This window comes from Neovison vison, chromosome 5, assembly GCF_020171115.1.
Source record: "Neovison vison isolate M4711 chromosome 5, ASM_NN_V1, whole genome shotgun sequence".
NCBI lineage: Eukaryota > Metazoa > Chordata > Mammalia > Carnivora > Mustelidae > Neogale > Neogale vison.
The window spans coordinates 94,661,996-94,688,186 of record NC_058095.1 but is presented as its reverse complement, the minus strand read 5'-3'; the positions used below and the strand labels follow the sequence as shown (position 1 = coordinate 94,688,186).

Sequence of the window (26,191 nt, the reverse complement as noted above, 5' to 3'; positions counted from 1 at the left end):
TTAATCCCATAAAACTCATCTCCACCGTCCTCTACAATATAGCACTTTACAGGACGTCTGTTTGAGTTCTAAAATAGCTTGAGACAGGATGCCTGCCATGTGACAGTCTCCAAGCTTGGCACAGGAAAGGCAAAATAAATAGGACATCAGAGATATTCAAGAACAAATGATTTAGTGGGGAAGGGTGACAGATGCTAATAAGCTTCTTTATATTGTAATATGGCTTTGCTGCGATTGAGATGTTCAGAGGGTGCTGTAAGGTCAAGAGCGCAACACTAGGCCAACCTGGAGATAGGAGAGGCTTCCTGGAAAAGGCCAGGCTTCAGCCATGTCTCTCCTGTTATTTATTTTTTTTTAAGATTTTTATTTATTGGGGTATCTGGGTGACTCAGTGGGTTAAGCCTCTGCCTTCGGCTCAGGTCATGATCTCAGGGTCCTGGGATCAAGGCCCGCATCGGGCTCTCTGCTCCGTGGGGAGCCTGCTTCCTCCGCTCTCTCACTGCCTGTCTCTCTGCCTACTTGTGACCTCACTCTCTCTCTGTCAAATAAATAAAAATTTAAAAATCTTTTTTAAAAAATTGTATAAGATTTTTATTTATTTATTTGACAGAAAGATCACAGGTAGGCAGAGAGGCAGGCAGAGAGAGGGGGAAGCAGGCTCCCGGCTGAGCAGAAAGCCCAATGTGGGGCTCAATCTGAGGACCCTGAGGTCATGACCTGAGCTGAAGGCAGAGGCTTAACCGACTGAGCCACCCAAGTACCCCATCTCTCCCAGTTCTTTTTTGAGTGCTATTTAGTTGCTCATTAAGAAACTTCAAATAATACATGAAGATATAAACCACGGAGTAAAACTGACCCCAAATCCCTTCTCCTCAAGATAATCAGAGTTGACATTTTGGTGACTGCCTTTCTAGCCCCATGTGTGGGTAAAAACAGTGTCCTTCCTATTATTATATGGAGGGTGAGGAAAGCAGATCAATTGTTCACATGTAGCAACAAACCCACAAAAGACTCACCCAGCAGCCTAAAACATGCCTCTGCATTTTATTTTAGGAACACATAAGTGCAGCCACAAAACATCTTCAGAAAGCCAGCTAAGTCAAGAAACATACATTAACTGGTCAGAATAAGAAATAACGGGGCCACTGCCATTCTCAAGGGGCAGGGTGGACACAAAGGTATTTTCTTCCAGGGAAAACACGGTTAACTCAAGCTGTGGAGTCCAGATGGCCATTAGATTTACAGCTGTCTGAAGAGGAGCTACAGCTTTGCAAGGGCTGAGTTATGACAACTTTCGGTATTGATCCGATGAGAGCGCCGACCCTGCCTTCGGAGGAGAGTCAGGGGATGAGAAGCAGGGGGGAGATGGTGGTGCTTACTGCCTTTATGTAGTTCTCGAAGTCACTTCCGAAAAAGAGGATGAGGTAATAGTTGAATACACCAGCAAGGGACATGAGGAACAGGAACAGTATGATTCGTTTCCCAAATATGTAGCCTGGCGTGCTAGAAGAGAAAGAAAACTGTAGAAGCAGCAAAATGACACCAATTTCACAAAAAAAAAAAAAAAAAAGTTATCATCTTTGAGATACATGAGGTTTAAATTAGAGTTCCTTTTACTCTATATGCTTCGTAGGAAGAATGGGAGTGTCTCCGCTATTATTCGTCACTGATTATATTTCAAAACCAAGCTGAAAAGACTAGACCCCAAACCCCATCACGGTTAGAGCCCTGCTGGGCAGCTTCTCGGTGCTCTCCCGATTTCCCCGCGGTGTGAAGGTGGAGCGTTCCGTCAGCGGGTCATCAGGCATGCTGACCAAGGATTTGGAGCCCCATTGACTTGCGGCTTTTCCGCTCCAGGAAGTACCAGGGAAGCCGTGCTGGCAGTGGGCTCTAACAAGGGACCTAAGTACCTCTATGGGAGGGGTACTGGTTTCAGTGAGCCAATAAGGCTAGAGGAATCTAAAAGGTGCTTGGGTGTCTGAGAGGTCAGGCTTGGCTCCTGAGGCTGCTTGGGAGTACCATTATGTCCGCGCTATGGAGAGTGGGGCCCTTCACCATGGAAGACGGGCTCTTACATTATAAGTGAATGGAGGGGAAAGAGCTGTTTTAGTGCATTCATATTCTTCTCTCGGAGGCTCTAAATCCTAAACTGCTTAGGCAAATCAGCAGCTGGGGTCAGGAGGCATTTCCCCAGTGATATGTGACCGCTTAATTGTACATAGCGGCTGCCCAGGCCTCCCTCTGCTCCATCCTCTGCGACCGCTGGGGCTGGTTCCATCTGTGCCAGCACTCGCATGTTCGGGAAGTCCAGCCAAATGGCTCGTTAAGGCTGTTAGTAACGACCCCGGCGAGGGGACCCTTTGGTAATCAAGACCGCTCAACAAGAACAGCCAGCTCAGCTAAACAGGTGAGTCGGGGATGCTGAGCCTGGTTTTTGACATAATCAAGAGAGAGCACAGTTCGGCAGGTTCAACGTGAGAAATTGTATCTTTTGGAATTGGACCCCAGAGGTTCATGCTGTAACTCATCTCTTTCCTGGGCCAGGAGTGTGAAAACCATTCCGCAGTTGACTGTCTAATTTCCTTGCTACTCCAAATGTGGTCCACAGACCAGCAGCATCCACTGGGAGCTTCTTGGACATGCAGAATCTCATGGCCCTCCCTGGAGTCACTGAACCAGAATCCGCATTTGGACAAGTCCCTCCTTGATTCACAGGCCATTAAAGCTTGAGTGGCATGGCTAGCTGCCCCTACCGCTGCTCCTTGGCCAGCTGTGTTCTTCTTTCCTTGGTTTCCTGTTTACAGCCATGCTTATGAAGTGAGACATTCTGTCTCTTTATTTGGGAAGAATATTTGACTCCTCAAGGGAGTGTTATGGGCTGAATTGTGGCCACCCCCCATTCATATGCTGAAGTCCTAACCCAATACCTCAGGACATGATTGTATTTAGAGACAGCGTCTTTAAAGAGGTAATTAAGTAAAATGGGATCACCAAGGGGGACCCTGACTCAAAAGGATTGGTGTCCTTTTAGGAAGAGTAGGTTTGGACACAGACACACAGAGAGAAGACCATGTGGGGACATGGGACAAAGATGGCCGTCTGTGAGCTGAGAAGGGAGGCCTCGGGAGAAAACGAGGCAGCTAACACCCTGATCTCAGATTTCAAACCTCCGGAACAGTGAAACAATCCGCTTCTGTTTTCTGAAGCCCCCTGTCTGTGGTACTCCATCATAGTGTTCCCAGCAGACAAATACAGACAGTTACCTGCTAATGCTGATAAGGAAGTCACAGAGTCTAAGTAAGGGATATGTTCTAGCCAGAGAACAGAGGGTTCAGAGAAATTAAATTGTGAAAAGTCAAATATTGTGGTGGCTCAGATTTCTCACATGAATGAGGCCACCATATGCTCATTACAGAAACAAGAGAAAGTGATTTGCAAAGCTGTTTCGGAACGTGCTCGAGATAAATCTGTGGTGAAGGATGAAATGGCAGTGCCTGCTGCTGAAATTGTGGTGTTCCTGACTTTGGGCAGCATTTTTCAAAGGCCTCGGGGAAGATCGCCCCCAAAGAGACCGCTGCGTGGTACCTTAGCGATCCCCAGACCATGGGAAGGGGGCGGGAGGCAGGTGCTCTGTGCATGCGCGTCACCTGCCGGGCTAGGAAGGGTGAACGGAGGTCCCCAGCTCCGGCACTTCATGGACTTCCTTTTTCAGTCTGTCAGACTTGGAGACGGGCTGTGACCCTGGGAGGTGCGCAAGGAAGGACCTGCCCCAGGCTCTGACGAAGCTCGAAGCTCAGGAGAGTGCAGAAGGAAGAGCCGGCCACCTGCTGCCTAATCTGACTTTGAAACTGCATCTCTTTTATTGTTTGTAAAAGGTGATACATAGTTCCCCCTAAATGGGGTGGAGAAGGTCAGCATGAAGTTAAGCATCTGAGGGACCAGGCCATTTCCGTCTGTGACTTCACTGAACCCTCGGACCCACTCCATGCCATGTGGTTAACCTATTTTCCAGGTAGGAAAACAGAGCAGATGGGTTGAACAATGTGCCTAAAGGTCACACAGCCAAGAAGAGGCAGAGTGGGAATTCACACTTGTCTGTGTGAGGCTACAGCCCTGCTCCTTCTGCTTTCCTGAGGGCTCCTTCAGGTTTTGGAGACTAGGATTTTGTGGTCAGTTTTGAAGCAAACATATCCCCCCCTTCCAACACACACTCCCACACCACACACACACAAAACCTACATGAAAACATAAAAGAGGTCTTATGACAAACAATTCCCTCTCAAAGGTGCCTAAAGCTTGGAGGAAAAGGAGCTGTGGTATGAGACAGGTGAGCCCAAACATCAAGGCACCTGAGCTCCAGCCCCAGCTCTCTGCTGTGGGCAAGTTGCTGACCTTTCCTGCCTCACACACAAAAATATATACATGATGTAGGTAGGAGAAGAAAACTCCATGGTCCCTTCTGACTTTACAGTTAGGTTCTTTTCAATAAAGAAATGCCACTTTAAACCTGATAACTTCTAAAGTGAATAAAAACTGTAAGGCCCGTGAGAGAAAGATACTGCCTAAGTATCTTTCTCTTTCTCTCATGGGCCTTACAGTTTTTTTTGTTCACCCACAGTTTTACAGTTTGACAGTTTTGTTCACCCACATACCTCCAATAAATCAGGCCCTCCATACATTTTTGTCAAATGAATCACTCTTAGAAAAGAGGCATGAACAGCCTTCAGTGTTTACCAAATTGTGTGTAGAAGTTGTTAAAAATGCATATTCCCTGGGCTCCCACCCCAGAGATTCTGATTCCATAAGTTCAGAGTGAGGCCTAGGAATCTTGCTTTTAACAAACATCCCAGGCAATTCTGGTGTCATTGGTTGGTGGGTTTCACTTTAGAAACACCAGCCTTGATATCCCTAGACTCACCCCAGGAGTCTAGCTCTGGTGAAGTAACCCCATGGTCCATATTTGAGGAAGTGGGGGCAGGGATTCTAAAATGTTGACACTAAGGGGGAAAATGATTTCAATAGAGCAGCACTTTTGAAAACTGTGCCCCTAATTATTTCTATAGGTTTAGTCTTTTGGGTGCTGCCCCTGACTCCAGCAGCCCCCGGGCCTCTGTCATGTTCATTATCATCTCAACAAAATGATTTAGTACCTCGCTGTGGGCAGGTGGTCAGTACTTAGTACACAGATGGGGAGTGAATGAGGACCGAGTAAGCAATCAGGGAAGGAGGAGTTGGTTAAGCTGAGTTCGTTGGTCTCAAGCGTTGCCAATCTTTGCCCTCTGAGGGACAGGAAGAGAGGGCAGCCTAGTGCCAGCCAGGGAAGGTAGATAATAAAAGGCAAGTAGTCTTTAATGCCAAACAGCCACTGAACTTAGGCCAGATGGTAGCTTAGAATGAAAGAGGAAGAAACTAAAATTCGTCCTTAACTGCGTCTAGAGATGCTACAAACTACCTAATCAAGACAGGGACAAAGGGTCGGGGAGTAGGATGTAGGACTGAGACTAGGAGCCATAAACTTCTGGGGAGGGTGGGGAGGGACAAAGGAGGGGACTACAAAATCCCAAGAGGAAGAAGCTTTGGTGAGGGAGGTATATCAAGGAATGTCATGCCTACCCAGTGGACCAAAAAGGACACTAGAACTTGTGATGCGGTTGGGGCCAAAGCAACTTCTACTGAGGAGCGAAAGATGATTGTGAGCCCAAGGGAGAAATTCCTGGAAGAGTCCAGGGTCCCGCTGAGCAGTACCTTCCTCTGTTGGTGAGCCTAAGAAATAAGCAGATCCCGAAGACATTAGGTGGTGAAAGCCTCTGCAAAGTCCAAGTGTGACATAGCCCAAGGACAGAGGTAGACATCCACAGTAGAATCCACAGTGGAAGGGTATCAGTTCATAGTTTCCAGAAGGTAGAATTGAAAAATCCTCTTGGACCTAGCGAGGACCGAGGCTCTCAGGCTGACATCCACCTCAAGCTATATTTTGGTCTAGATTAGCATTAGACATTTCATCTAGTACCTATCATTTCTATTGATGACAATAGCTCAGGCCCCTGTATTCGGAAGTAGTGTGAAGCCATGTTTGTTCTCCGCAGGAAAGGGCGCCATGATGGATGACTAACGAAGGCTACGCATGCAGGAGAGGTGAGAAGGCTCTAATAAACACAGACCAGGGTACCGGGGCTGGTGGCATCACACCTATCTCTCCCGGGGGACACCGGGCCAGCATTTTAGAAGTTAGGCCACTCACGTTTCTATGAGGTCCGGGGAAATCAAATCGTTCTAAGATTTTAAGTCTCTATCTTATTATTTTAGCCACCTCGGTTCCTTCCCTAGCAGTGATTACCTTGAAAATGAAAAGAGCCCGTGGGTAAATGAACACATTCTGTCATGCTCCACAGACTGTCTTAGAATTAAAGCAACTTTAAGATCTCAGGCAAGTGATGACAGAGAAAGAGAACAGGGCCTGGGTCAGACCCCTAAGACTTTGAGGAGGAAGACAGGGAGGCCCAGGGAGGCAGCCCAAGAGAGCAGAACCCCACCCCCACCCCCGCTGATTTCACTGATGGACACTCCACCTCTCCTCCACCTCCTGACAACAGGTGATCTCCCTGGCAAAGGCAGAATAGAGGTTATCCGGGGTGGAAGAGGATAAAGAACATCATTTATGGCAGTGTGGATAAGGATAAGAGACATAATGGAATTGTGGTTTTCGAGGATAAATTCAAACACCACCAGACGAGCATAAAGAAGAAACGAGCACTGGAAAGAATTGCTGGAAGGAGAGCCATCCTCCCGGCGGCAGCTCACCATCAAACCCACCCTCCCTCCCTGTCCACCCCCCCAGCCATTTAACTCCACAGGCTCCCAAGGTCCCCAGATGATAGTGCTTTCACCTGCTGACCTCGTGGGATGTCAGAGCCTTTGTCACCGCTTGAAGGATGCTATCTGAGCGGAGAGCCCATTAGCCACGAAAGAAGGGTGCTATTGTGAGAGACAGAGAGGGATGTGAAACCAGACAAGGGAGAGAAATGGAGGGGAAGGCTGGAGTCCCCGTAGAGGCGGCAGCCTCCCGGAACTGGTAAGAACCAGCCTGCCTCTCAGAGCCCTCCGGGTACCTTAGGAATTCTAAGGAACTGATGGCAGGCTAGAACTCGAACATCTCTTCTGTAAGTATCCTCATTTATTTTATGAAAATCCCGACTTCCCAAGGCGGGTGTCGTCAAAGTATGTAAGTGCTGTTCCGGAGCCTTCGTCTGGCAGCGTCTATAAGCAATGCAACGGGGACGCTATTCACAGACTCCATCCTTTGCTTGTGAGCGCGGACTATTTTTGCAACGTTCTTCCTGCTGGTCCCTGGAAGATCTGTTACTCAAGAGAACGTCTCACAAGGTGCAAGCTTGAGCTCTCGTTTTTTGAGGCAAACAATAAAATGCTTCACTCCCCAGAGGCCTTGGGAAGCCAGACACAGAAAGTCATTCAAGGCCCAGACTCTGAAGGGAGGGCGTAGAGGGTGTGGGCTTGCAAGAATGCCCGTGTGGCGCGTGGCGTTAAAGCATCCTTTGTGAGCCCAAGACCATGTGGAGGAGTTGGCTAGTGGGGGCACGAGTCCAGCCCCCCAGCTGCATTTGCAGAGCCCGCAAATTCAGGGGGTAAAGGATGACGGATGCTACTAAGCCTTCCCCCTCCGGCCCCAAGGGATCCCACCTGAGCCTTAAATCTTAGGTAGAATATGGCTGTGAGTGGTCGCTCTTCTTGCTCAAAAAGCATGACTCAAACCCTGATTCTGAAGCAGTCCCGGTGGCCTACCTCTGAGTTCTCTCCCCCAGGTAGCCGACGAAGTACTTTTGCCTCACGAACAGGTACATCAGTCCAGCAAAGGCGGCGGGAACTAAGCAGAGAAAGGGAGACACCAGTGTGAGTTTCACAGGTGCCAGAACGTGCTAAGTTTACATAATATTAACACCGTCATGGCACAGCTAATACTGGTGGAAAAATCTAGCCCAAGCCTCGGGTTCCGGTAGTTGGGGCTGATGGGGACTTCAGCAAAAAGCCTAGGGCTGGTGGAAACCTACAAGTGACAGTACTGTTACTTTCTATTGGTGTCATGGTACAGTTTACAAAGTGTTTTCCTGCCCATCATCTCATTTGAATCCTTTCCACGTGACCAGTATCATCTTTTCTATTCCAGAGGTGACACCTGGGGCTCCAGTGGTCAAGGAGCATGTGTAAGATCGTCAAGGGGTGTGTGTCTGTCTGTCTGTCTGTCTGGTCCTGGGCAGGGCCTGGGAGAGCCAGACCTGAACCCTAAGCCCAGCCTAGGTTGGCTCTCTTAACAGCATACCCTTCCCCTTTGGGCCTCCAGGCAGTGCAATGCTCAGCCTTTTCTGAACAACTGCAGCCAGTTCAGAAAAGATCCCCTCGGGTGGGGATGGGAGAGGCTGCGGGGACACAGTTGGTTGAGCATCCAACTCTTGATTCCAGCTCAGGCTGCCATCTCAGGATTATGAGATTGAGCCCCGTGTCGGGATCGGAGTTCAGCCGGGAGTTTGCTTGAGATTCTCTCTCTCTCCCTCTGCCCCTCCTCCCGCTTGTGTGCCCTCATGCTCTCTCTCTCACACACAAATACTCTCTCTCTGTCTCTCTCTCTCTCTCAAATAAATAGATCAATCTTTGGGGAGGAAAAAGATCTCTAGGGAGGAAGACTCCCTTTGCCTTCTAGACCTGTAACAACTGTGAGGAGCAGGAGTCCTGAACCTTGGAGCTGAGAGTTAGAAACTCCAACCCTACAAGAACTACTATGATCAGGAGCTAACATTTAACTCATCCTACATCTGAACAAAGGGCTGACTGCAGCTTTCCTACCTAGCAGGAAAACTCGTGGGGGTGAGATAGGCCCATGGGATGGGCCCTCTGGAGACCTGCCCACATTTTTCGAAGGCCAAATTGTGTTGACAGAACACTTTCTACATGCCAAGCATTGCTCCAGGCTCTTTGAGTCCTTGGGTCTCTAATCCTCTTAGCCACCTGATAAAGAGTGCATTTCTGTCCCCATTGGGCAGATGAGGAAATTGAGGCCCAAGGAAGTCAGTTTGCCCAGAGTCGCTTACCAGACCAAAAGAGGACAGCAACCTTTTGCTAACCATCATCTCTGTGCCTGGCACATACTGGCTTTCAAAAACTGTTTGTTAAATGAACTCATAAAAGTCAGGTGAGCGGAGGAAAACTTGTTAAAAAGAAAACCACAGGCCCCAAATGGCATCACTTAAGCCAAGTCCTCAGAGCGGGGCTTAATTCCTCAGCTAACTGCCGTTTCAACTTCCCTGAGAAATGTGGTCTTAACACGTAGTCACGAATGTTCTGATGCGAGCCAGTGAAGTAATCGGCCACGGCCATGTGGGCCCTCTCCTTCCTTCAAAGGAAGATGAGGTCATCTACAGGATAAGCGCCCCACACACACACACACACACACTCCTCCCTCCCTCCCTCTAAAGGAAAGCAAGCTTCCCGGAATAGCCTTTTTTTTTTTTTTTTGCTAACAACTTTCTTGCCCCACCCTCCTTCCTACAAAAGCTTTCCGTTTTTTACAACCCCTGGGAGCTCCCCTCTCTTTGCTAGATGGGATACTGCCAGATTCATGAATCCTTTGATAAAGCTAATTAGATCTTCAAAATTCACTTGGTTGAATTTTATTTTTTAACAAGGTGGGATTTTAAACCATGTTTGTATGATTTCAAAGCTCTGTTACTACCACCAGCATGGCACCATCAATAGTAACATCTACTGGGCTCTTACTATTAGGCCGAACTATAGGAAATTGTCATGTTTGAGGATCCTAAACAGTCAGGCATTGGCAGGTGTATATGGTTCGGTCTGCTCTCTGCCATGCAGCCTGTCAGAGGCTTTATGCACACAATCTCACTTAATCATCCGGGGAACTCAATTACTCCTGCTTTACAAATGGGGAAACTGAGGCCGAGGAAAGCTGAGTAACAGCCAGGAGTCACACCACCAGCAACAAGTGTCCTCAGAATGATCTCCGGTCTGTCCTCCTCAGATCCGTGTTCTCGCCCCAACTCCAGTTTGCCTCCCCAAATATTAGTGTCATGTCCCAGGTAAAGCACAAAAGGAACCACTTATGAGGTTCTGCTATTATCTAAAGGTCACAAAACTGCCATAATTCACAAGCTGCCCCGGACGAAGTCTTTCTTGGTTTGGCCCATCTGGACGGCTCCACTCTAACTCAACTAGCCTGTCTCTCTCTCAGTGGGCAGCAAAACCGAACAAGGGCTGACAGGAGTCAGGGGTGGAAAATAGCTATGCTCACTGCCCTCTTGCAGAGGACGTAGTGTGCCTTGCAGACCCAGGCTGCGCAGAACAGCAGGAAGGCACGTTGGGTTCGAATCTGGACTCGAAAAATCTGAGTTTGAGCAAGCAACTTGTCCTTCTGGGTCTTGGGCTCCTGCTCTGTAAAGTGAAGGATCTGGGCTGGAAGGATCGCTGAGGTTCCTTTTGACTAAAAAAATTCAGGAATTTACTACAGTCATAAGGAATGATGATGATTGAAAAGGGTTTACTGACGCTTTCATCCCTTAGCAATGCCAATATTTGCTTTGGCTGAAATGCATGGTTTCAGGGCTCCAAAACACCTTTCCACCCCCTGTGTATTAATCGAGCTAGAACATCTCGAGATTCACCTCTATCAAGTGTCATCTAAGACATAACCCCTTGTATAGGCATAGTATAACTCGTAACTCCTCCTATAGGCATAGTTGGACTTGATTTTTCAAGTTACGCCAGACGTGTTTCTTCTTTCACTCAGGATAGATAGTGGTAAATAAATAGTGAGTAATGACAGCCTTATGGAGCACAGAAGGAGGCCACATGGTGTCCCTGAAGGAGTTTCTGCTGCCATCCCTCACCTCCGTTCCCTGTCACTGCACCTGATCCTTTTCCTTCTTGGCCCTTCTCACTCTTGGCAATAATTTATCCATCCACATCTTCCCTGTGGTTCCTCTCACCAAGTGTCACGTGCTCCACGGCCATCTCTTTATTTATCACTGTGTGTCCAAGCCCAAGGCCTGCCATGTAGAAGGTGTTCAATGTATATGCAGTAGACACGTGAATAATGCAGAAGGATACTTATGAGAAGTCCAGGAGTTAGCCCTGCAGACCTGGGCTCTCATCCTGACTCCACATTCACTCACTGAGTGACCTTGAACAAGTTACCTTATCTCCCCGAACCAAAGTGTCCTCACAAACACTAGAGGGAGATAATATCCCCTCCACCTCCTCTATAAAGTGGGCAAGGATGATAAGGATCCCCTAGCCCCTCGGAGGACACGAGTGGCCTTTTCTTAGGTACGCACCCTGCGGGGCCATGGTGTGGAAGCTGGCCGGGTCACACCAAGCCTCCGCCAGGCGCGATGCCAAGCTCCAAAGGCAACCCAAACCCAGGACTCCGGTTTCCATTTCATTTTAAATCAACTGCGGGAGTCAGCCTGCTGGAGTCAGGACTGTGGGCTGCTGATAACCCGGGAGAAGGCTGCAGACCTGGAATCCAGCCCGAAGCTCTGCAGACACACGCCCGACAGAGGACCGCCACGCTGGAAGCTTATTGGCAGACATGCCGAGAGACAGTGGTCCCAGAAGAGATCCCTCAGGCGCTCTCATTTATAATGCCCTTGCATCTGAGCGAACGCTGCTTAAGGATTCTGAGTCACATTTAGCCTTAAACCACCCTTGTCGGCACAGCCGCTCTCACCCAGCCACCCGGGAGCAGGCATTAGCCATGCATAATCGCACCCACTCCTGCTGGGCACACAGAGTGCCAGAAACACCACCCCCCCGGGGGGTTCTCCCCTCACCGGGCTTCACAAGGCAGAGCTGGAGGTCAGGCAAAGTCTTTCAACAAAAAGCCTACACTCGAACCCCCTCAGGATGCACGTTTCAGAAAGGGAGCACCACAGAGAAGCCCCAGTTACCTTGGCTGCACAGGAGCCCCGCACTCCAGAGCACAACAAGGAAAGTGGGGTACGCATCGACGCAGTTTTGGCTGTAGAATAAAAAGAAAAACAAGGAGGAGAAAAATCGGAAAACGTGTTATTGCAGCATACTCGGAAAATCACCGGAAACCCCAGACTGACAATCACCATCACAGGTGAGGCGCAAACCCCATTCATAATCTCACTTACATCTACCAGTAAGACACGGCTGCCTCATCAGAAATGGGCAGTGGGACGAAGCAAACACATGCTTGGAATCCGTTCATTCCCTTTCTCCGCGAAGCCAACGGGAGACTTGGTTTCTTGATGGATTCATTTTGGCAGGGCTCCTGCTCCGGGCTGTGCCAAAGTGCTTCTTGGAATTGAAAAGTGAGCAGCACAGACAGCAGGGCTGTGGCGGCTGTCAGAATTAGGGGGAGGGTGCGGGGGAGAGGACTTCAACTCAGGAAACCTTTGTCAGCCGCACAAGTAGGCGCAGATCCACAGGCTGGGCTGGGGAAACGAGAGGTAAGCTACAAGCATTAGAGAAACAAGGGTCGACTCCAAAAAGCTGGTGCCCAGGAAGGTCTCTGGCCGGCAGTGCGATCGCAGCGTGCGGGGCTCAATCCTGGCTCCTGTGGAGGGGCTGTCATCTCACTCCAGCCGCCATGCTGTTGTCTTACAGGTCCGTCTCCCACAAACTCACTGCGGTTCTATGGCTGCTGGAACCAGCTCAGTGGCTTCAAACAATTCAAATCGTGAAGAGGTCAGAAGTCCAAAGTGGGTCTCCCAGGCTGCAGTCAAGGTGTATCTGCACAGCGGCAATCCTGCCAGGGACTCCAGCCAAGAATCTGTTTCCTTGCCTTCCTCAGCTTCCGGAGATCACCTGCATTGCTAGGCTTGTGACCCCCTGCCAACCCCAAAGACAGTGATGGCCGTTCGCATCTTCCTGACACCAACTTTTCTGCCTTCTTCTTCCATATTTAAAAGAACCTTTGTATTACATTGGGGTCTTCCCAGATAATCCAGAATACTCTCTTGATTTCAAGGTCAGCTGGTTAGTGACCTTAATATCTTCTTGCCATGTAACAGAACCTATTCGTGGGCTCCCGGGGTCAGGATGTGAATGTTTTGGGGGGCCTTTTATTCAGCCTACCACAGCGACTCTCATTTTCACATGAGAAACCAAGATTTGGAGAAGCTGAGTAACCTGCTCTGCATCACCGACCAACAGGGTGGCAGAGTCAAGATTCACATCCTGCTCAGGCCAGCTCTAAAACCGGGTCTGTTAGTCTAGATCAGGACCACCGATATACACATCCATGGAAAAACAACCTTCAAAGACGTGGAAGCATGAAAGGATGGGAGGGCAGAGCAATGGGGTGGAAAGGGCACATGACTAGGATTCGGTCCCTGCCCTGACATCCACTAGCTGTTTGTCAATTGCAAAGCAATTACTTTGGACTTTGTTTCCTTACCTGAAAAAACTAAGAGACTGATAGTAGCTCTAAGATCCACATAAAGTTTAAGACTTGATGCTCTAATGGGGGGGGGTGCCCAAGGTGTGGTGCCGGGCTCAGCAGTGTCAGAAGCACCTGGGAACTTGCTAGAAATGCAAATGTTAATGTCCGTCTTGGACCCACAGAATTAAAACCTCCCAGGGTGGGGGGGTGGGGGGGGACAGCAATCTGTGTTTTAACAAGGCCCTCCAGGAGACTCTGAAGCATGCTCTAGTTTGAAGACCACTGGTCTAATTTAATTCAAACCGTATGGGTAAAAGCAGAGATGCCATTTGCAAAATATATTCAGCCTTTTATCCGAATTCCTTCCTTAGAGTTCTTCATCAGGATCCTCCTTGATCTCGTTCTCATGCTTTTCCTCCTAAATCAGCTGTGAACTCTTGTTCAGCCTGATAGCATCTCATGCCTCACTACTACCAACAAGAACTCTGGAATGAACAGCCCTTGGTCCATCCCCTGCAGACAACCCAGAGAGAATGGGCTGTGTCCCTGGACACAGGAGTCTTTATGTCCTTCTGATGATCAAAAGACCCTCTGGTGGAGAAGTCAATGAAATTAAAGGTAAGAAAGCAGTGTATCCTATCCTGGGCTCTAGGCAGAGGGGAGAGAGCAGAGCTCTGCCGGCCTTGCCAGGTGCCGGGGTTCACTATGTCTAGTGGACACAGTAGGAACTCTGAAGTTCAGGCAGCAGAACAAATTTATTATTTGGGATGAAGTACTTAGTGAATAAACAGGTCCCATATACAGCATGGAGCACAAGCATTGTATCTATTACTACATATCAGAGGCACAAAGCCACAGCCTTGGAAGACCGAATGTGATCCATTCCCCTGTTCAAGAAAAAGAGGGAACACATCCTTTGAAAATTTATTAATACCAAGCTCTCTCCTGCCTCCTCATTCTCATGCTTCTATTTTGTTTGTTTTTAAGTACTGGCTTCATCTGGGTGGTACAAAATCTATAAAAAAAATTCTTAATTATCTAGGGAATTTGCTCATTAGAATGGTATAGTATTGTGACATTGACTTGGTCATTCAATCATTCTTCCTATTGTCTCAAGTCACCTTGGTCTCTAGTAACAGTGGTCTGTCTGGAGTTAAATGAATCTCTCCCAACTTGAAGAGAATGGGTTCCTCCGTTGGATTTCCAGAATATACCCAGAGTCCCGTTCACTCTGACTCAAACCAGTCCTTATCTGCTCCAGGATCTCTGACACATCTTCTACCCACAACTCCACGCAAGGTGCCCATCCCTGACAGAGGGCTGCCGCTGGGCTGAATTCAAGTAGCTTTGGTCGGTGACGAGGCTGTCCCTGGAGATGGAGCCTAGTGGATGTTCACATGGTCTTTAAAGTCATGAAACCTCAGTCCGCTGTCTAATCAACTACTGAGTGAATGTGGGTGCGTTTCCTAGCCTCACTGAGCCTTGGTTTTCCTCATCTAGGAGAGGTGAGGGGAGACATTAGCAATTACCGCCCTGGCTTGTGAAAATAAAATGAGATGAAGCAGTGTCTGACTCATAATGAGCTTCCAATAATTGGTAGCTATTGACTGCTCCCATGTCTTCCTTCTTACAGTCCCTGGTAGAAATGTCTTTCCTGCTGACAAATTATCATTATTCTAAATTTTCTTTTGTAGAGAGTTTTGTGCCATTTTTTCTGCAAGACAAAAATGACAAACCCATCTTGGCTCTCATTACTTGAGGTCTAATTCTGAGGTGCTTGCCAGATTTGTCAACAATTCCCTGTGCTGTGTTCAATTTGATGCATTACACTATCACTGTTTTCATGGAGAAAAGGACACTTATTTTCCCTTTTATTTTTCTCCACCTTTGGGAATCAGATACTGACATACTTACATAGTATTTTGTTAGTTTGGATTAACTTAAGTAAACATTACTAATAATTGTAAATTGTATCACTACTCATTAATATAATCAAGGCAGGTCCAACACCTTCAAATTATTTACAAGCCCACCCCACTTAAAAGAGAGGCTGAGGGGGATTTTGAGTGGTGCAGAGGAGAAAGAACATTAAGGTGGCATTACCGAAAATGTATTTTGTGAAACACTAAATCCTTGATAAAAAATGCTTTGCAAAAAAAAAATTAAAAAAAAAAAATGGGGTGTGTATCTATAGTTTAAAAAAAAAAGACTTCCCGGGACGCCTGGGTGGCTCAGTTGGTTGGACGACTGCCTTCGGCTCAGGGCGTGATCCTGGAGTCCCGGGATCGAGTCCCACATCAGGCTCCCAGCTCCATGGGGAGTCTGCTTCGCTCTCTGACCTTCTCCTCGCTCATGCTCTCTCTCACTGTCTCTCTCTCAAATAAATAAATAAAATCTTTAAAAAAAAAAAAAAAAAAGACTTCCCTTTCTTAGAGAAACAAGAATCGCAATGTTCCTCAGTACATTAAAAGTTCTCAGAAGTCTTGCTGTCCAGAACTTTTTCTTTGTCTGTAACAGGTGATACCAGCCCATGAACTGGTAATCTATGGAACACATGTCAGAAAATTACACTTCTCCAGAGACCCCTCTCCTCTCCACAGCCTGTGCTTGCCTGGCCTCATAGGGAAGAATCGCGGACCTGTTAACTGAGCTTTTCCTCCTGAAATCAAACTTTGCTCTAGCTGTGCTCCCTCCTCGGGGAACAGAGCTTTGAACTGTGTTTTATACACCTGAACAGAGAGTCAAGGTTAAGATTCTTTTTGTCTCTCAAACCCTGACTCAGTTCTGCCTTGGTGGGTGACGGGTGATGGAACAGACGATTCACCGAGGCCAAGTTGGAGCTGATGGGCCACACCTCACTAAAATGTCTGTTTACCAACTGCCCCCCAAATCCGGAACCATCTGTATCCATCAACAGTCATATTTTAGGCTGAAAAGCATCGGGCTTTTCAGTCCACCAGCACCATTTATCCTGTTATGCTAGTTTTTCTCAATAGCCATGGTCTGGAAGCATTTATGATCTCACACCTCATCAACCAGAAGATTTGATCACACAACCCTGTGGCAGGTATAATACACACACAGTCCACTTTCAAACTATGTATTAAATATGAGTAAAGCTTAATTTCTTAGTTTTTAGATAGTGGGATTAAGTACATGTTCTTTTCTTTATGCAAATCCCTGGTTCAACTTGCACCCTCTTTGGTGCTTTTGAAGGTCTCTAGACAAGCTACCGCTGGAGAAGAAATTCTGCTGGACCAACCCATAACCCCTTGCCTGTAGCTTCCTGGCAGGTGCAAGCAGACCATGCACCCCTGGCTTTTGCAGGCACGTAGTAAGTAGCGGGCATCCCCAGTCTTTCTGCCCTTCTATAACCACCACAGGCACATCAAGTACTTGCTGCTAGCTGGGTCGAGGAGGAAGTGGTCTTGGTAACAGAACCACAGCGCTGTCTGGGCCAACTTCATCTTACAGAAAATTCTTTTTTTCCACCTGAGCTCCTACCTCTCCATAGCTCCCTCTTCTCCTCATTCTTCTCACTCCTTTGTTGTGGAGATGAAGTGGTAAAGACGCATGGATGGGGGAGCTGGGCTGTGGCATCCACACCATGGGGACCCCTGGGCAGCAAAAATGCCCCACCCCTCTCCTCTGGCCACTTCTTCTGTCAGGAACCCCACACCATTGCAGAACTTCCAAACCACCCTTCCAAATGACGCAGGGCAGCCACCACCAAAGGGCACTTCTGCAATCTGGGGGCTGGCCCCGGGAGACTGATGTGAGCACAGAGATAGCCCACCCCTGGGGGGAAAGGGCAGACACTGAACTGCCTGGCCTGCTCCATTTCTTCATTGCTGGCAAAATGGAAACCTAACTTCATATACTGAAGGCTCAAATGTTAAAAAAAAAAAAAAAGACATCCCTGGAGGTAGTTCAGCAAAGGATTTCCTCGAGATCTGACTGCTGGAGTGACCCTAGTAAGGACTGCTTAGTCTGAGGATAGAAGACCACAGCAGGTGGCGAGGGCCCAAGAGAGGGGGAGGTCTTAGAGGGACTGCGGACACTCAGGAGCAACCTGAAGGCCCAAGCCCAAAAGACGAAGGGCCCAGACAGGGTGAGGGGACCAGGACATCAGCCTGCAGTGATTTCCTTAGGTGTCCACAACTGCCCTTCTGGAAAGCTCTCTGGGGGCCCTCAGAGTCACTTCTGAGTTACGACTGAAGGCCAGCTCCTTAGCCAGCTCAGAGCTGAAGACTTCCCCTCTGACCAGCCCCTCTTCACAGGCACAGAGAGGCAGACTGGCCACTGCCTGAAACTGCTGTTCAGATACATTCTGCATAAAGGAAAAAATGAGTGTTGGAATAACAGCCATCCAGATTTGCATCCCAAATAATTCCCATCTCCTTCACGAGCCATTCAGGTGTCTTCAAGCAGCTTTTTTATTCAAAAGTAAAGAATGAGAAGGGGAAGGGGAACCAATTGCCCAGTTCCCCCCTTCTCACTGTCCTTGTTCTGGTTGCTCAAGGAGACCAGGCCTTATGAAAGGTCCTGCCACACCTCCACATATGTCCACTGAGTGGGACACAAGAGGCAGAGCCAGCCAATGAGTAATGGCTGGTTTTCATGGTAGTACGTGTGGACTAATTCCCCCGGAAATTGGTAACACTCTGACCACACTGGCTCGGGGTTTCTGGAACCAGGGGAAGCTGTGGCGATTGCACGACTCCCCACTCCCACCCCTGGTACGCCCAATTCTTTCTTTAAACACTAGCACTTATGAAGATAACAGAGGGTCCCACAAAGCCATCCCCACTCCCACCCCCAGCTGAGCTTCAACCTTCCCGGGGACTCTGCCTCCGGTGGCACTCTGAAGGTTGGCCCAGACATTCAGGTAGCCTTGAGAGTGGTCTTCACTCTGGCAAGGAGCCCCCTATGCCTAGGGCCCCACTCTGCTGGTTTTTAGTATCAGGATTTAGACTCACTTGGCAGTGTAGACCCGCTCAAAGGCAAGTGTTCCCGTCCTCTGGAAGCTCCGCCCATTGTGTGTCTTGCTTTCATGCTCCACCTTGTGGGCAAAGAACCCTGGCAGAGGGAAAAGTTGGATCTGGTTTATAACAGGCACGTTCATGAACCTGGCGTCCCATTATTTTACTAGAACATTTAATGTTCCCTCTGTGTGCCCTCCAAACCGCCTAAACGTCTTCCATCAAATGTCACTTACCAAAAACTCATTCTGCAGCTATCTCTACAAATTACTGCATTTGGTGATGGCGAAGCCATCCAAGACACAGCCCCCAACTTTCAAGGATCTTTCAGTTGAAGGAAATAAACACACAGAGCAGAAATTGTACTCTAGTGATTCACCTGAAGACAGAACTGACTGAGAACATGAAGCCATCAAGGGTCCAAGAAGCAACTTAATTCAGTGTTGGGTACAGAGGAATCCCTACAGGCGACCTCTAGGGTAAGATCTGCAAACAAGTAGGAATTAGCCAGCGAGATGGAGGAAGCAATGGAGAAGATCACCCCACTCGAGTGCGATGGAATGTGCAAAGGCACAGAGGCAAGAACTGTCTTAAGTTTGCTGTCCAGCTTACAATGGGGGAAATCGACAGCAGGGAGTGGAAACTGGCAGAATTACAAATGAGGCCAAAGAGGTAGATGGTGAATTGTTCTTTCAAAGACATTTTTCTTTGTTTACTTGCCATGTGCGAGACCCTTAGCTTGCATCAGAGAACAAAACGCACCAAGAACCTTAGCCTGAGGAGCTTATGTTCCAGCAAGGGTGGGAGAGGAGACAGACCATAAGACAGTGAACAAAACACTTGTGTTAAAATTGCACAGTGTGCCAAGCTGTGGACAGAAGAGCAGGCAGAGGGGGTAAGGAGCCCTGTGACGTGCTTCCATGGTAGATGGAGTGAGGAAGCAGTGAGCGCAGCCCCGAAGAAGAGGATCGTTGAGAAGTGCCTTCCAGATTTAGCAGCATGACTATGACCTTGATGAGAACCATGTTAAGAAAATTAGAACTTATTCCCATCTCACGAGCAACAAAGGGTTTCTGGCAGGTGTAAGCTGAGGAATGGTGTTAAGCAGAGAGCCTTCTGTCTTTAGCCAGGTCAGGGTCTATGACAGAACGAAAATAGGAGGGAGCTGACTAGGTTGGCCATGGGATGTGAGGGGTGCCGAGGGGCTAGAATCTCAAGGGTTTGTCTATAGACTGGGGTGGGAGAGGGGTGGGAATGAAGGTCTCTATCTCCTCCCCTCTCCCCTGTCCTGTGATATTCCTTTACTCCAATTTTGAGAATATCAAGGATCTTACAGGATTCCTTTTCATCAGCTTCCTATCAGTTTCCTCAAAGAGATGTCAAACGGATGCCTTATCAAGCGTGTATATGAATAAAAGCTTGCCCTGGTTTTCTTTGGGGCAAAAGTACAGCCCCACCCTAGCAACATGCCTGTCTGGAACAGAGCTACAGGGTCATTGGTCTGAAGGGTACAGAGGCCAACTCCAGGCTCTCCAGCAGATGCCTGACCTCTGCTCCCTTACTAGGCATTGTGACCATGACTGCAAAGTTGGCAGTGCTGTCCCCACCTTATAGACAAGGACACAGTGACTCCAGGAGGGCTGATAGCTCTCTCGGAGTCACTCCACTGGGGAGCAGTGCAGCTGGGGATTCAAGTCCGGGGGCTGGGGGAGCCTCTGGGGGTGGTGTTTTCCCCATTACTGTCACACTGAAGCTCACCACGGGGTTTCCATCAGCCACAAGGGGCAGAAGTACACATCTGTCTGTTCTGAATGTCTCTTTGGACCACAGAACACAGTAGAAAATTCTTACCATTGCCTTTCCAGAACCCAGTGGGACGGCCATTGCCTCTGAACATGACACAGATATTAAGAAAGTCAGAGGTCATTTCTGCCACCAGCCGTACCACGTGGCTGTACTGAGCATCTGCCTTTCTTCTTTCTCCCCTCGCTCAGAGGAACCAACCCCTTCCTCTTTGCCAGGGGTTCCCCTCTACCTGCGACCTTGAGCCCATTCCTGCTACCCCTTCATCCCTCTGTTTCATCAGTGTTCTCCCCATTTCCTGAACCTTCCCTCTCTTTATTCCTCCATCTCTTGACCCTGGAAACAAACTCTGATCTTTCCCACCCATCAAATGAAACTAAAGCCAGCCTGCCCCATTCCACTAGGCTGGACCTCTCCCTCCTGCTTAGCTAAACTTAAAAGCATTTGGCTTCCTTTGTCCACTCCTTACCGCCCACTCACACCCCCCATCCGCCACATTATCCTCCACAGTGTCACAGAAACCTCTCGTGCAGAGACCATGAGCACGCTTATCTTGGCCAGCTGTGGGCGGTAGGCCAAACCAGAGAGAGAGAGAGAGAACCAGAGACACGGAGAGAAAAGGCTGCAGGCCATCCCTGAGCACCTACCACACACACTGGGCCCCCGCTGGCTCGGGTGTTCTACGCAGTGCCTCCGACCAGCACATATGGAAGTTATCATAGCTCCACTTCTCTGTTGAGGAAACTGAGAGCCAGAGAAGCCAACTAACTTTCTCAGGATCACATAAGAGGATCTGGAGAATTCAGCTAAGCACAAAGTTAATAGGCACCAGCAGACAGATACAAGTGTTCAAAGTATAACACGCCCATGATTATTTTCACAGAATTGCTGTCTGGATCCCAGGAAATGTTTCCCTGGACATCAAGCATCTATCATCTGCATCTTAGAGAGCACGGGGCAAGATGGGAAGGAGGGGCAACCCAACAACAAAGGACCCCGGAAAACAAGTCAGCTGAGAAGTGGTACACTGAAAGCAGGATGATATAGCTGACTCCGTAATCTAGAGGCAGCAAGCATAGACCAAGCTTTTCCATAGAATAGAAACAGGACCAGTGGATGGAAGTTATAGGGCAGTAGGACTTCTCGAGGGGTGTGCATTTGAATAAATGTATCTGAGGCAATATACACAGCAGAAGCGTCTACTTTTTGGAAAGAGTTTGAATCCCAGTCTCACCACTACTGGCTCTAGGATTTTCAACCAATGGTCTAGCCTCTCCAAGCCCCACATGGCTTCTCTGCAGAACAGGAATAATAATAGTGTATATTCCACAGGCTTCAAGGATTCAGTGAGGCATTATTGCCAACACAAAGCTCTGTGTTGGCAATAATACCTCAAGACACCCAACGAGGAGAAAGCAAGCTAGGTAGGTCGTGAGCTCTCTAGTATGGGAGAGTTCAGGTAGGAGCTGTTGAGAATGGCATAAATAAGATTTCTGCTTTGGGTCACTTCATGAGTCCTGTTTCTAGAGCCCATTCAACCCTAGATTGGGTTGTGAGGCCTTCCAATATGGTGCCCATGAGATTAGTTAGGAGTCTTGGTGTTGGGATAGGAATACCAGGGATGGTGTGGGAAGGTAGGCGCTCAGTACCAGCTCTATATCCTTCCTTATCACTATTCTCACAAACCCTTGTGTCTGTGGGGCCATCATGTCTCCCCCACTTCTTGGCTTCACGGTAAGAAGAGAGTGAAGGAGAGAGGATGATGCCAATTCCTACCACCTTTCCCTACAACCAGAAGGCCTGTGGGAACAGTTCTCCTGCTGGAGGACATCTTTTCTCTGCTATTGCCATTCAGACTTCCATGCACCAGGCTAGGTGCCCTTCCCCCCAGCTCACCCTCTCCTCTCAATCTCATTAGCTTGGCTTCCTATGGAAATCACTTTCCCCAAAACTGTGTTTTTTCAGGTTTGCTGCATGTCAGCGCTGCTGGCACCTTGGCAGAAGAAGCTGGAGGCTCTTTGGATGCTATTCATAGGAAACGCCTCTATCTTTACTCCCTGGGAAACCAGGCTTTGGTGGTTCTGGCCCAGCTCTCTCAGAAAGATGTATTTTCAACTCGTTCTGTGCTTCCAAATCTGTGTTTTGCTGGATCAAGCTGGAAGAGGACCCCAGGTTCAAAGATCTTGATAACTACAGAATGTTTAAGAGTCAGAGGAGGAAGTTCCCCCAGGTGTGGGCTGTGTGGCCTCTTCCCAGGAACTGAGGTTCACACAGGGTACAGAGAACACAGACCTTGGATATCATCACGGACACAGGTGGACAGGACCTCTTTGTCTCGGGACAAAGACAAAGCTTATGGCACCTGGCAACAACATGTAAATATTCCTTAAAACTAACAGGAAGGGCTCAAAATGACATTTTGCAGGGCAGGAGGAGAGAGGCACAGTTTTGCATATTTTCTGAACTCTGTAAGAAAGACCTATGGTTGCAACATTGCAGTTAATTAGAATTGCAAAGAGAGGCTCTGGGCATGCACTTGAACCTTTGTGTTTACCTGAAAACTCATGGTGCAAGCAAGCACAGATGTTCTCTCCCAAGTCATTGGCATTTTCCTTGTTCCCCGACATGGGCACATTTTACAGTTACAAATAAAAGGCAGACCTCACACAGTGGTCTCAGCATCACATGGTAGTCAGAGGTCTCTGCCTCAGAGGGGAGGGTGACTAGGCTGCTTCTGCGGCTTCAAAAGAGCAGCCGGTTGTCCCTTTCCCAAGCAAGGGTGTGCCTGAGCTCTACAAAGTCACCCTTGGAGCCATGTTGCCCTAGCGGCTCAGGGCGGGTGGGGGAGGGCAGAGGACAGGATGTGGCTACCATGTAGGGTCTGTTCAGCCTGAAAAAGTCTCCAGTCCAACAACGGGAGCTCCACTCAAACCCATACTCGTATCTCCCCATTAGGAAGACTCCATCCCACTCCTCAGTTGGTGGACCTCTATTAGCGAGGCCACTGGTGTTCTGTCACTATCTATTTGAAATGGCCTGTCAAAAGCCAAAGCCCTTAGACTGTGGTTGTTAAGACTCAGACATTCAGCCAACTATAATCTCTCCTTCCGTACTGTACCAAGGAAGAAGACTTAATCTCACTGCCAAAACCAATTAGGAACTCACCGTCCCTCTTCAAGTCCAATCAGGGTTTGTTCTGCCACTAGGGGAAAAAGCCCCAGACCCACTCCACAGACCAAGGGTGGGTTCTGCATCTCCAGGAAGATGAAGAGACTCTGTACTCACAACAGGACACTCGGCAGCCTCCCCCAAGTCAGCTCTGCACTGAGAGGGAGCGGCTCAGGGTGAGTGCCAACCCTCCAGCTAGGTTAGCCCCATCCACATAGGCCGTGGGAAGGTCAGTGGTCCCCAGTCCACTGGCATTGTTAGCTAAGATGATACTTATCAGGGGAAGAGCCAGAGGGAAGACCCTACACAGAGCTGAAAAAATCACCCACCGCCCCATGCAAAACTGCCTCCACAGACACCAGAAGGGTATTTGAATTCTTCCTGTTGACCATGGCTGGCCATCTGTTCTCACTATCTTTTCCCTTTCTGGGGGTCCGCACCAGCGCTGTCCCCATAAAGCCAGGACACTGCCTGGCACGGGTCCTGCGAGGCGTATGCAGGTTGAATAAATGAATCCCTGGCTGATATGCAAGACCAAGGGCACTCATGGTCGCTGCATGAAACAGAAATGGCTTGAGGAACGGCAACCTACACAATCCCTTTGCTCCTTGATGAGCATCGTGAGCAACTTGATGGCGTGGATTTAGTACGAAAATGTTTGGGTCAAAAAGTGGCCAACTGTTGTTCCATATAGGAAACCTACTGGGAGAATGCAAAGTTGGGCCTCTCTGGTGTGGGGAGGTCTCAGGGAAGCCTTCCTCTAGGGCTCAGAAGCCGAAACCGAAGCCTTTGTCCACATTCAAGCTGGGAGAAGGTTGGGGGAGATAACAGGATATCCCACATCGGTTAAATACTGAAGTTTCCCAAGTGTGACAGTGTGGGGACATGCAGTAATGACCATTAGGTTAAAGCAGCTGCCCTTAGTAATCACTCTTCTTTTTTTCCTCTGTCTTAATAAACTACAAAACATGAAGCCACTGGCAATACTTCTCAAAACGGTCTGTGGCAGTCTTAACTCAGAAGTCTAAAGAGAAAATTCTACATGATCTTGTCCTTTTCAGGTCTGTGTCCCTTACTTGGTTTTTCAAGTGCCAGCACGGTTAATGGAAACGCAAACCCCACACAAGAAAAATGCTTCCTCTCTCTATGTAAATATATCATGCATAGGAAAAAGCCTTCAAAATTGTACATTGCTAGAAAAAAAAAAAAAGAAAGTATTACAAGGGGAAAAAAAAGAGCAACTCATAGATAAAATAATGGTAAGGTGATTTCTCCCTCCCACCTTCCAAATTCACATTTCTTCTCTTTTTAAGCCTACAGGTGACAGATAATCCCAGCTGCACTGAAGTCAGCCCAGCTCCACTTACCAAAGCCCAGTGTCTGAGTAAAGATGTACTTTACTTTCCCCGTCTAGGCTTCTTGCCTCCTGCCCTGTCTCCAGTCACTGTAATTAATGGTTAAAATGCTGCTCACAAGACACTTCAATCAGGGTTTGGAGAAAACCTCTAGGTTGCTGACCTGGTTCTGCAAACACGGTTAGTCACCACCATGAAAGTGAAAGGAATACCAGCAGAAGGAAAACCCCAAAGGCATGCACACACCGATACATTCAAAGAACAAGAAACAAATAACGAATAAGGCAAAAGTGGGCCAAACTGCACACAGACACAGAGACCTGTGTGAGCCTGACTTTACAGCAACAGGCAAACAAAATCTGCCCTTGGCCCCCCTTCTGAGTGAGGACCTCCCCTTACCGTTCTGGACCACGCTGATGAGGGTGACGATGGCCAGCAGGACGATGTTGCCCACGGCTTCTTGATCCATGTTTGCTTCGGGCTCCCCAGGGAGGACTGCTCCCGTCTGGTGGCGGGCACCCAGGCCTGCGCCGTGCAGAAAGGGGAAGTGAGGGCCCGCATGCTGTCTTTCATCATTAGAATTTCTGAAGGTCCCAGCACAGTTACACAGTGACTTCTTCTTTCTGTCTCTCCCTCTCTCTCTCTTTATTTTTTTTTTCACTAGCCACCAAAGCACCCTGGCTCGTGTGACCTGCCAAGAGAAGCAAAGCTTGGAAGAGAAGCAGGAAGGGAAGAAAAAATGAAGCTTGGGTTTTATTTATAGAGCACCCAAAAGATCTGGGTTTTGAGTGCTGCCTTTCTTTTCTTGAATTCCCAGGGGAAAAAAATACTTCACATACGGCAGGGTCCAGGGTGACAGCCACGTAATAAGGGCTGGATGAATGAATGAATGAATGAATGGGAAGGGTGGGGGAGACAAGCTGACATCTCCATTTCAACAGGGAAAAAAATGCAACAAGAGAAGTAAAACTAAACCAAAGAATTTAGATAAGGAGCAGAAATGAGGATACGGATGACCCATAAGGAAAACTTCCAAACAGGCAGTGTTACTAAATACCGTAGCTGGCTCCCCAGAGGTCATTGTTGAGACGCCTTTCTGGAGTCTTTTCAATGTCATGGTAAGAGTAGAGAGAAGGGGTAAGAGTGAGCCCGCTGGGTAAGGTAAGTGGTTGCCTGGTATTTTCCAGGATAGCTTTCTCTGTGTAAATGGCAGTTTCTCGGAAGCAACACAGAAAATGCAAGATTCCTGCAATCTTCAGCCCAGACTCAACAACTAGTTGGCAGTGATTAAGAGGAGCTTTTCTTCATGAGAGCATGAGCCACTAAGTTGGTGGCAGCAGGGAACTGGCAGCTTGAGCGTCCTCTATTCAACGGAGAGAGACAGAGGTCCGGGGAGGCACTGTCCGGAGCTTGGACATGTGGAGGGCTATGGCAAGGGCAAGCCC

General features: G+C 48.4%; 1 protein-coding gene across 1 annotated transcript; it reads right to left on the bottom strand.

The window, feature by feature from the left end:
- Window positions 1–1,019: 1,019 nt before the first annotated feature.
- On the bottom strand, window positions 1,020–25,444 carry LOC122907824 (arachidonate 5-lipoxygenase activating protein). The gene is made up of 5 exons (XM_044250655.1): window positions 25,146–25,444; window positions 18,418–18,517; window positions 11,976–12,046; window positions 7,801–7,882; window positions 1,020–1,503 (listed from the first exon to the last, which is right to left on the bottom strand). Exons 1-5 carry the CDS (start codon window positions 25,213–25,215, stop codon window positions 1,341–1,343), a joined length of 486 nt encoding a protein of 161 aa, XP_044106590.1. The 5' UTR covers window positions 25,216–25,444; the 3' UTR covers window positions 1,020–1,340.
- Between the last annotated feature and the right edge of the window lie 747 nt (window positions 25,445–26,191).

Coding starts and splice junctions, on each gene's coding strand:
- LOC122907824 (XM_044250655.1), bottom strand. CDS start 25,215: ATGGATCAAGAAGCCGTGGGCAACATCGTCCTGCTGGCCATCGTCACC. Junction 12,047..18,417: donor GAGCGGGTCTACACTGCCAA/GTGAGTCTAAAT, acceptor TTTATTCTACAG/CCAAAACTGCGTCGATGCGT. Junction 1,504..7,800: donor CTGGGGGAGAGAACTCAGAG/GTAGGCCACCGG, acceptor TTTCTCTTCTAG/CACGCCAGGCTACATATTTG.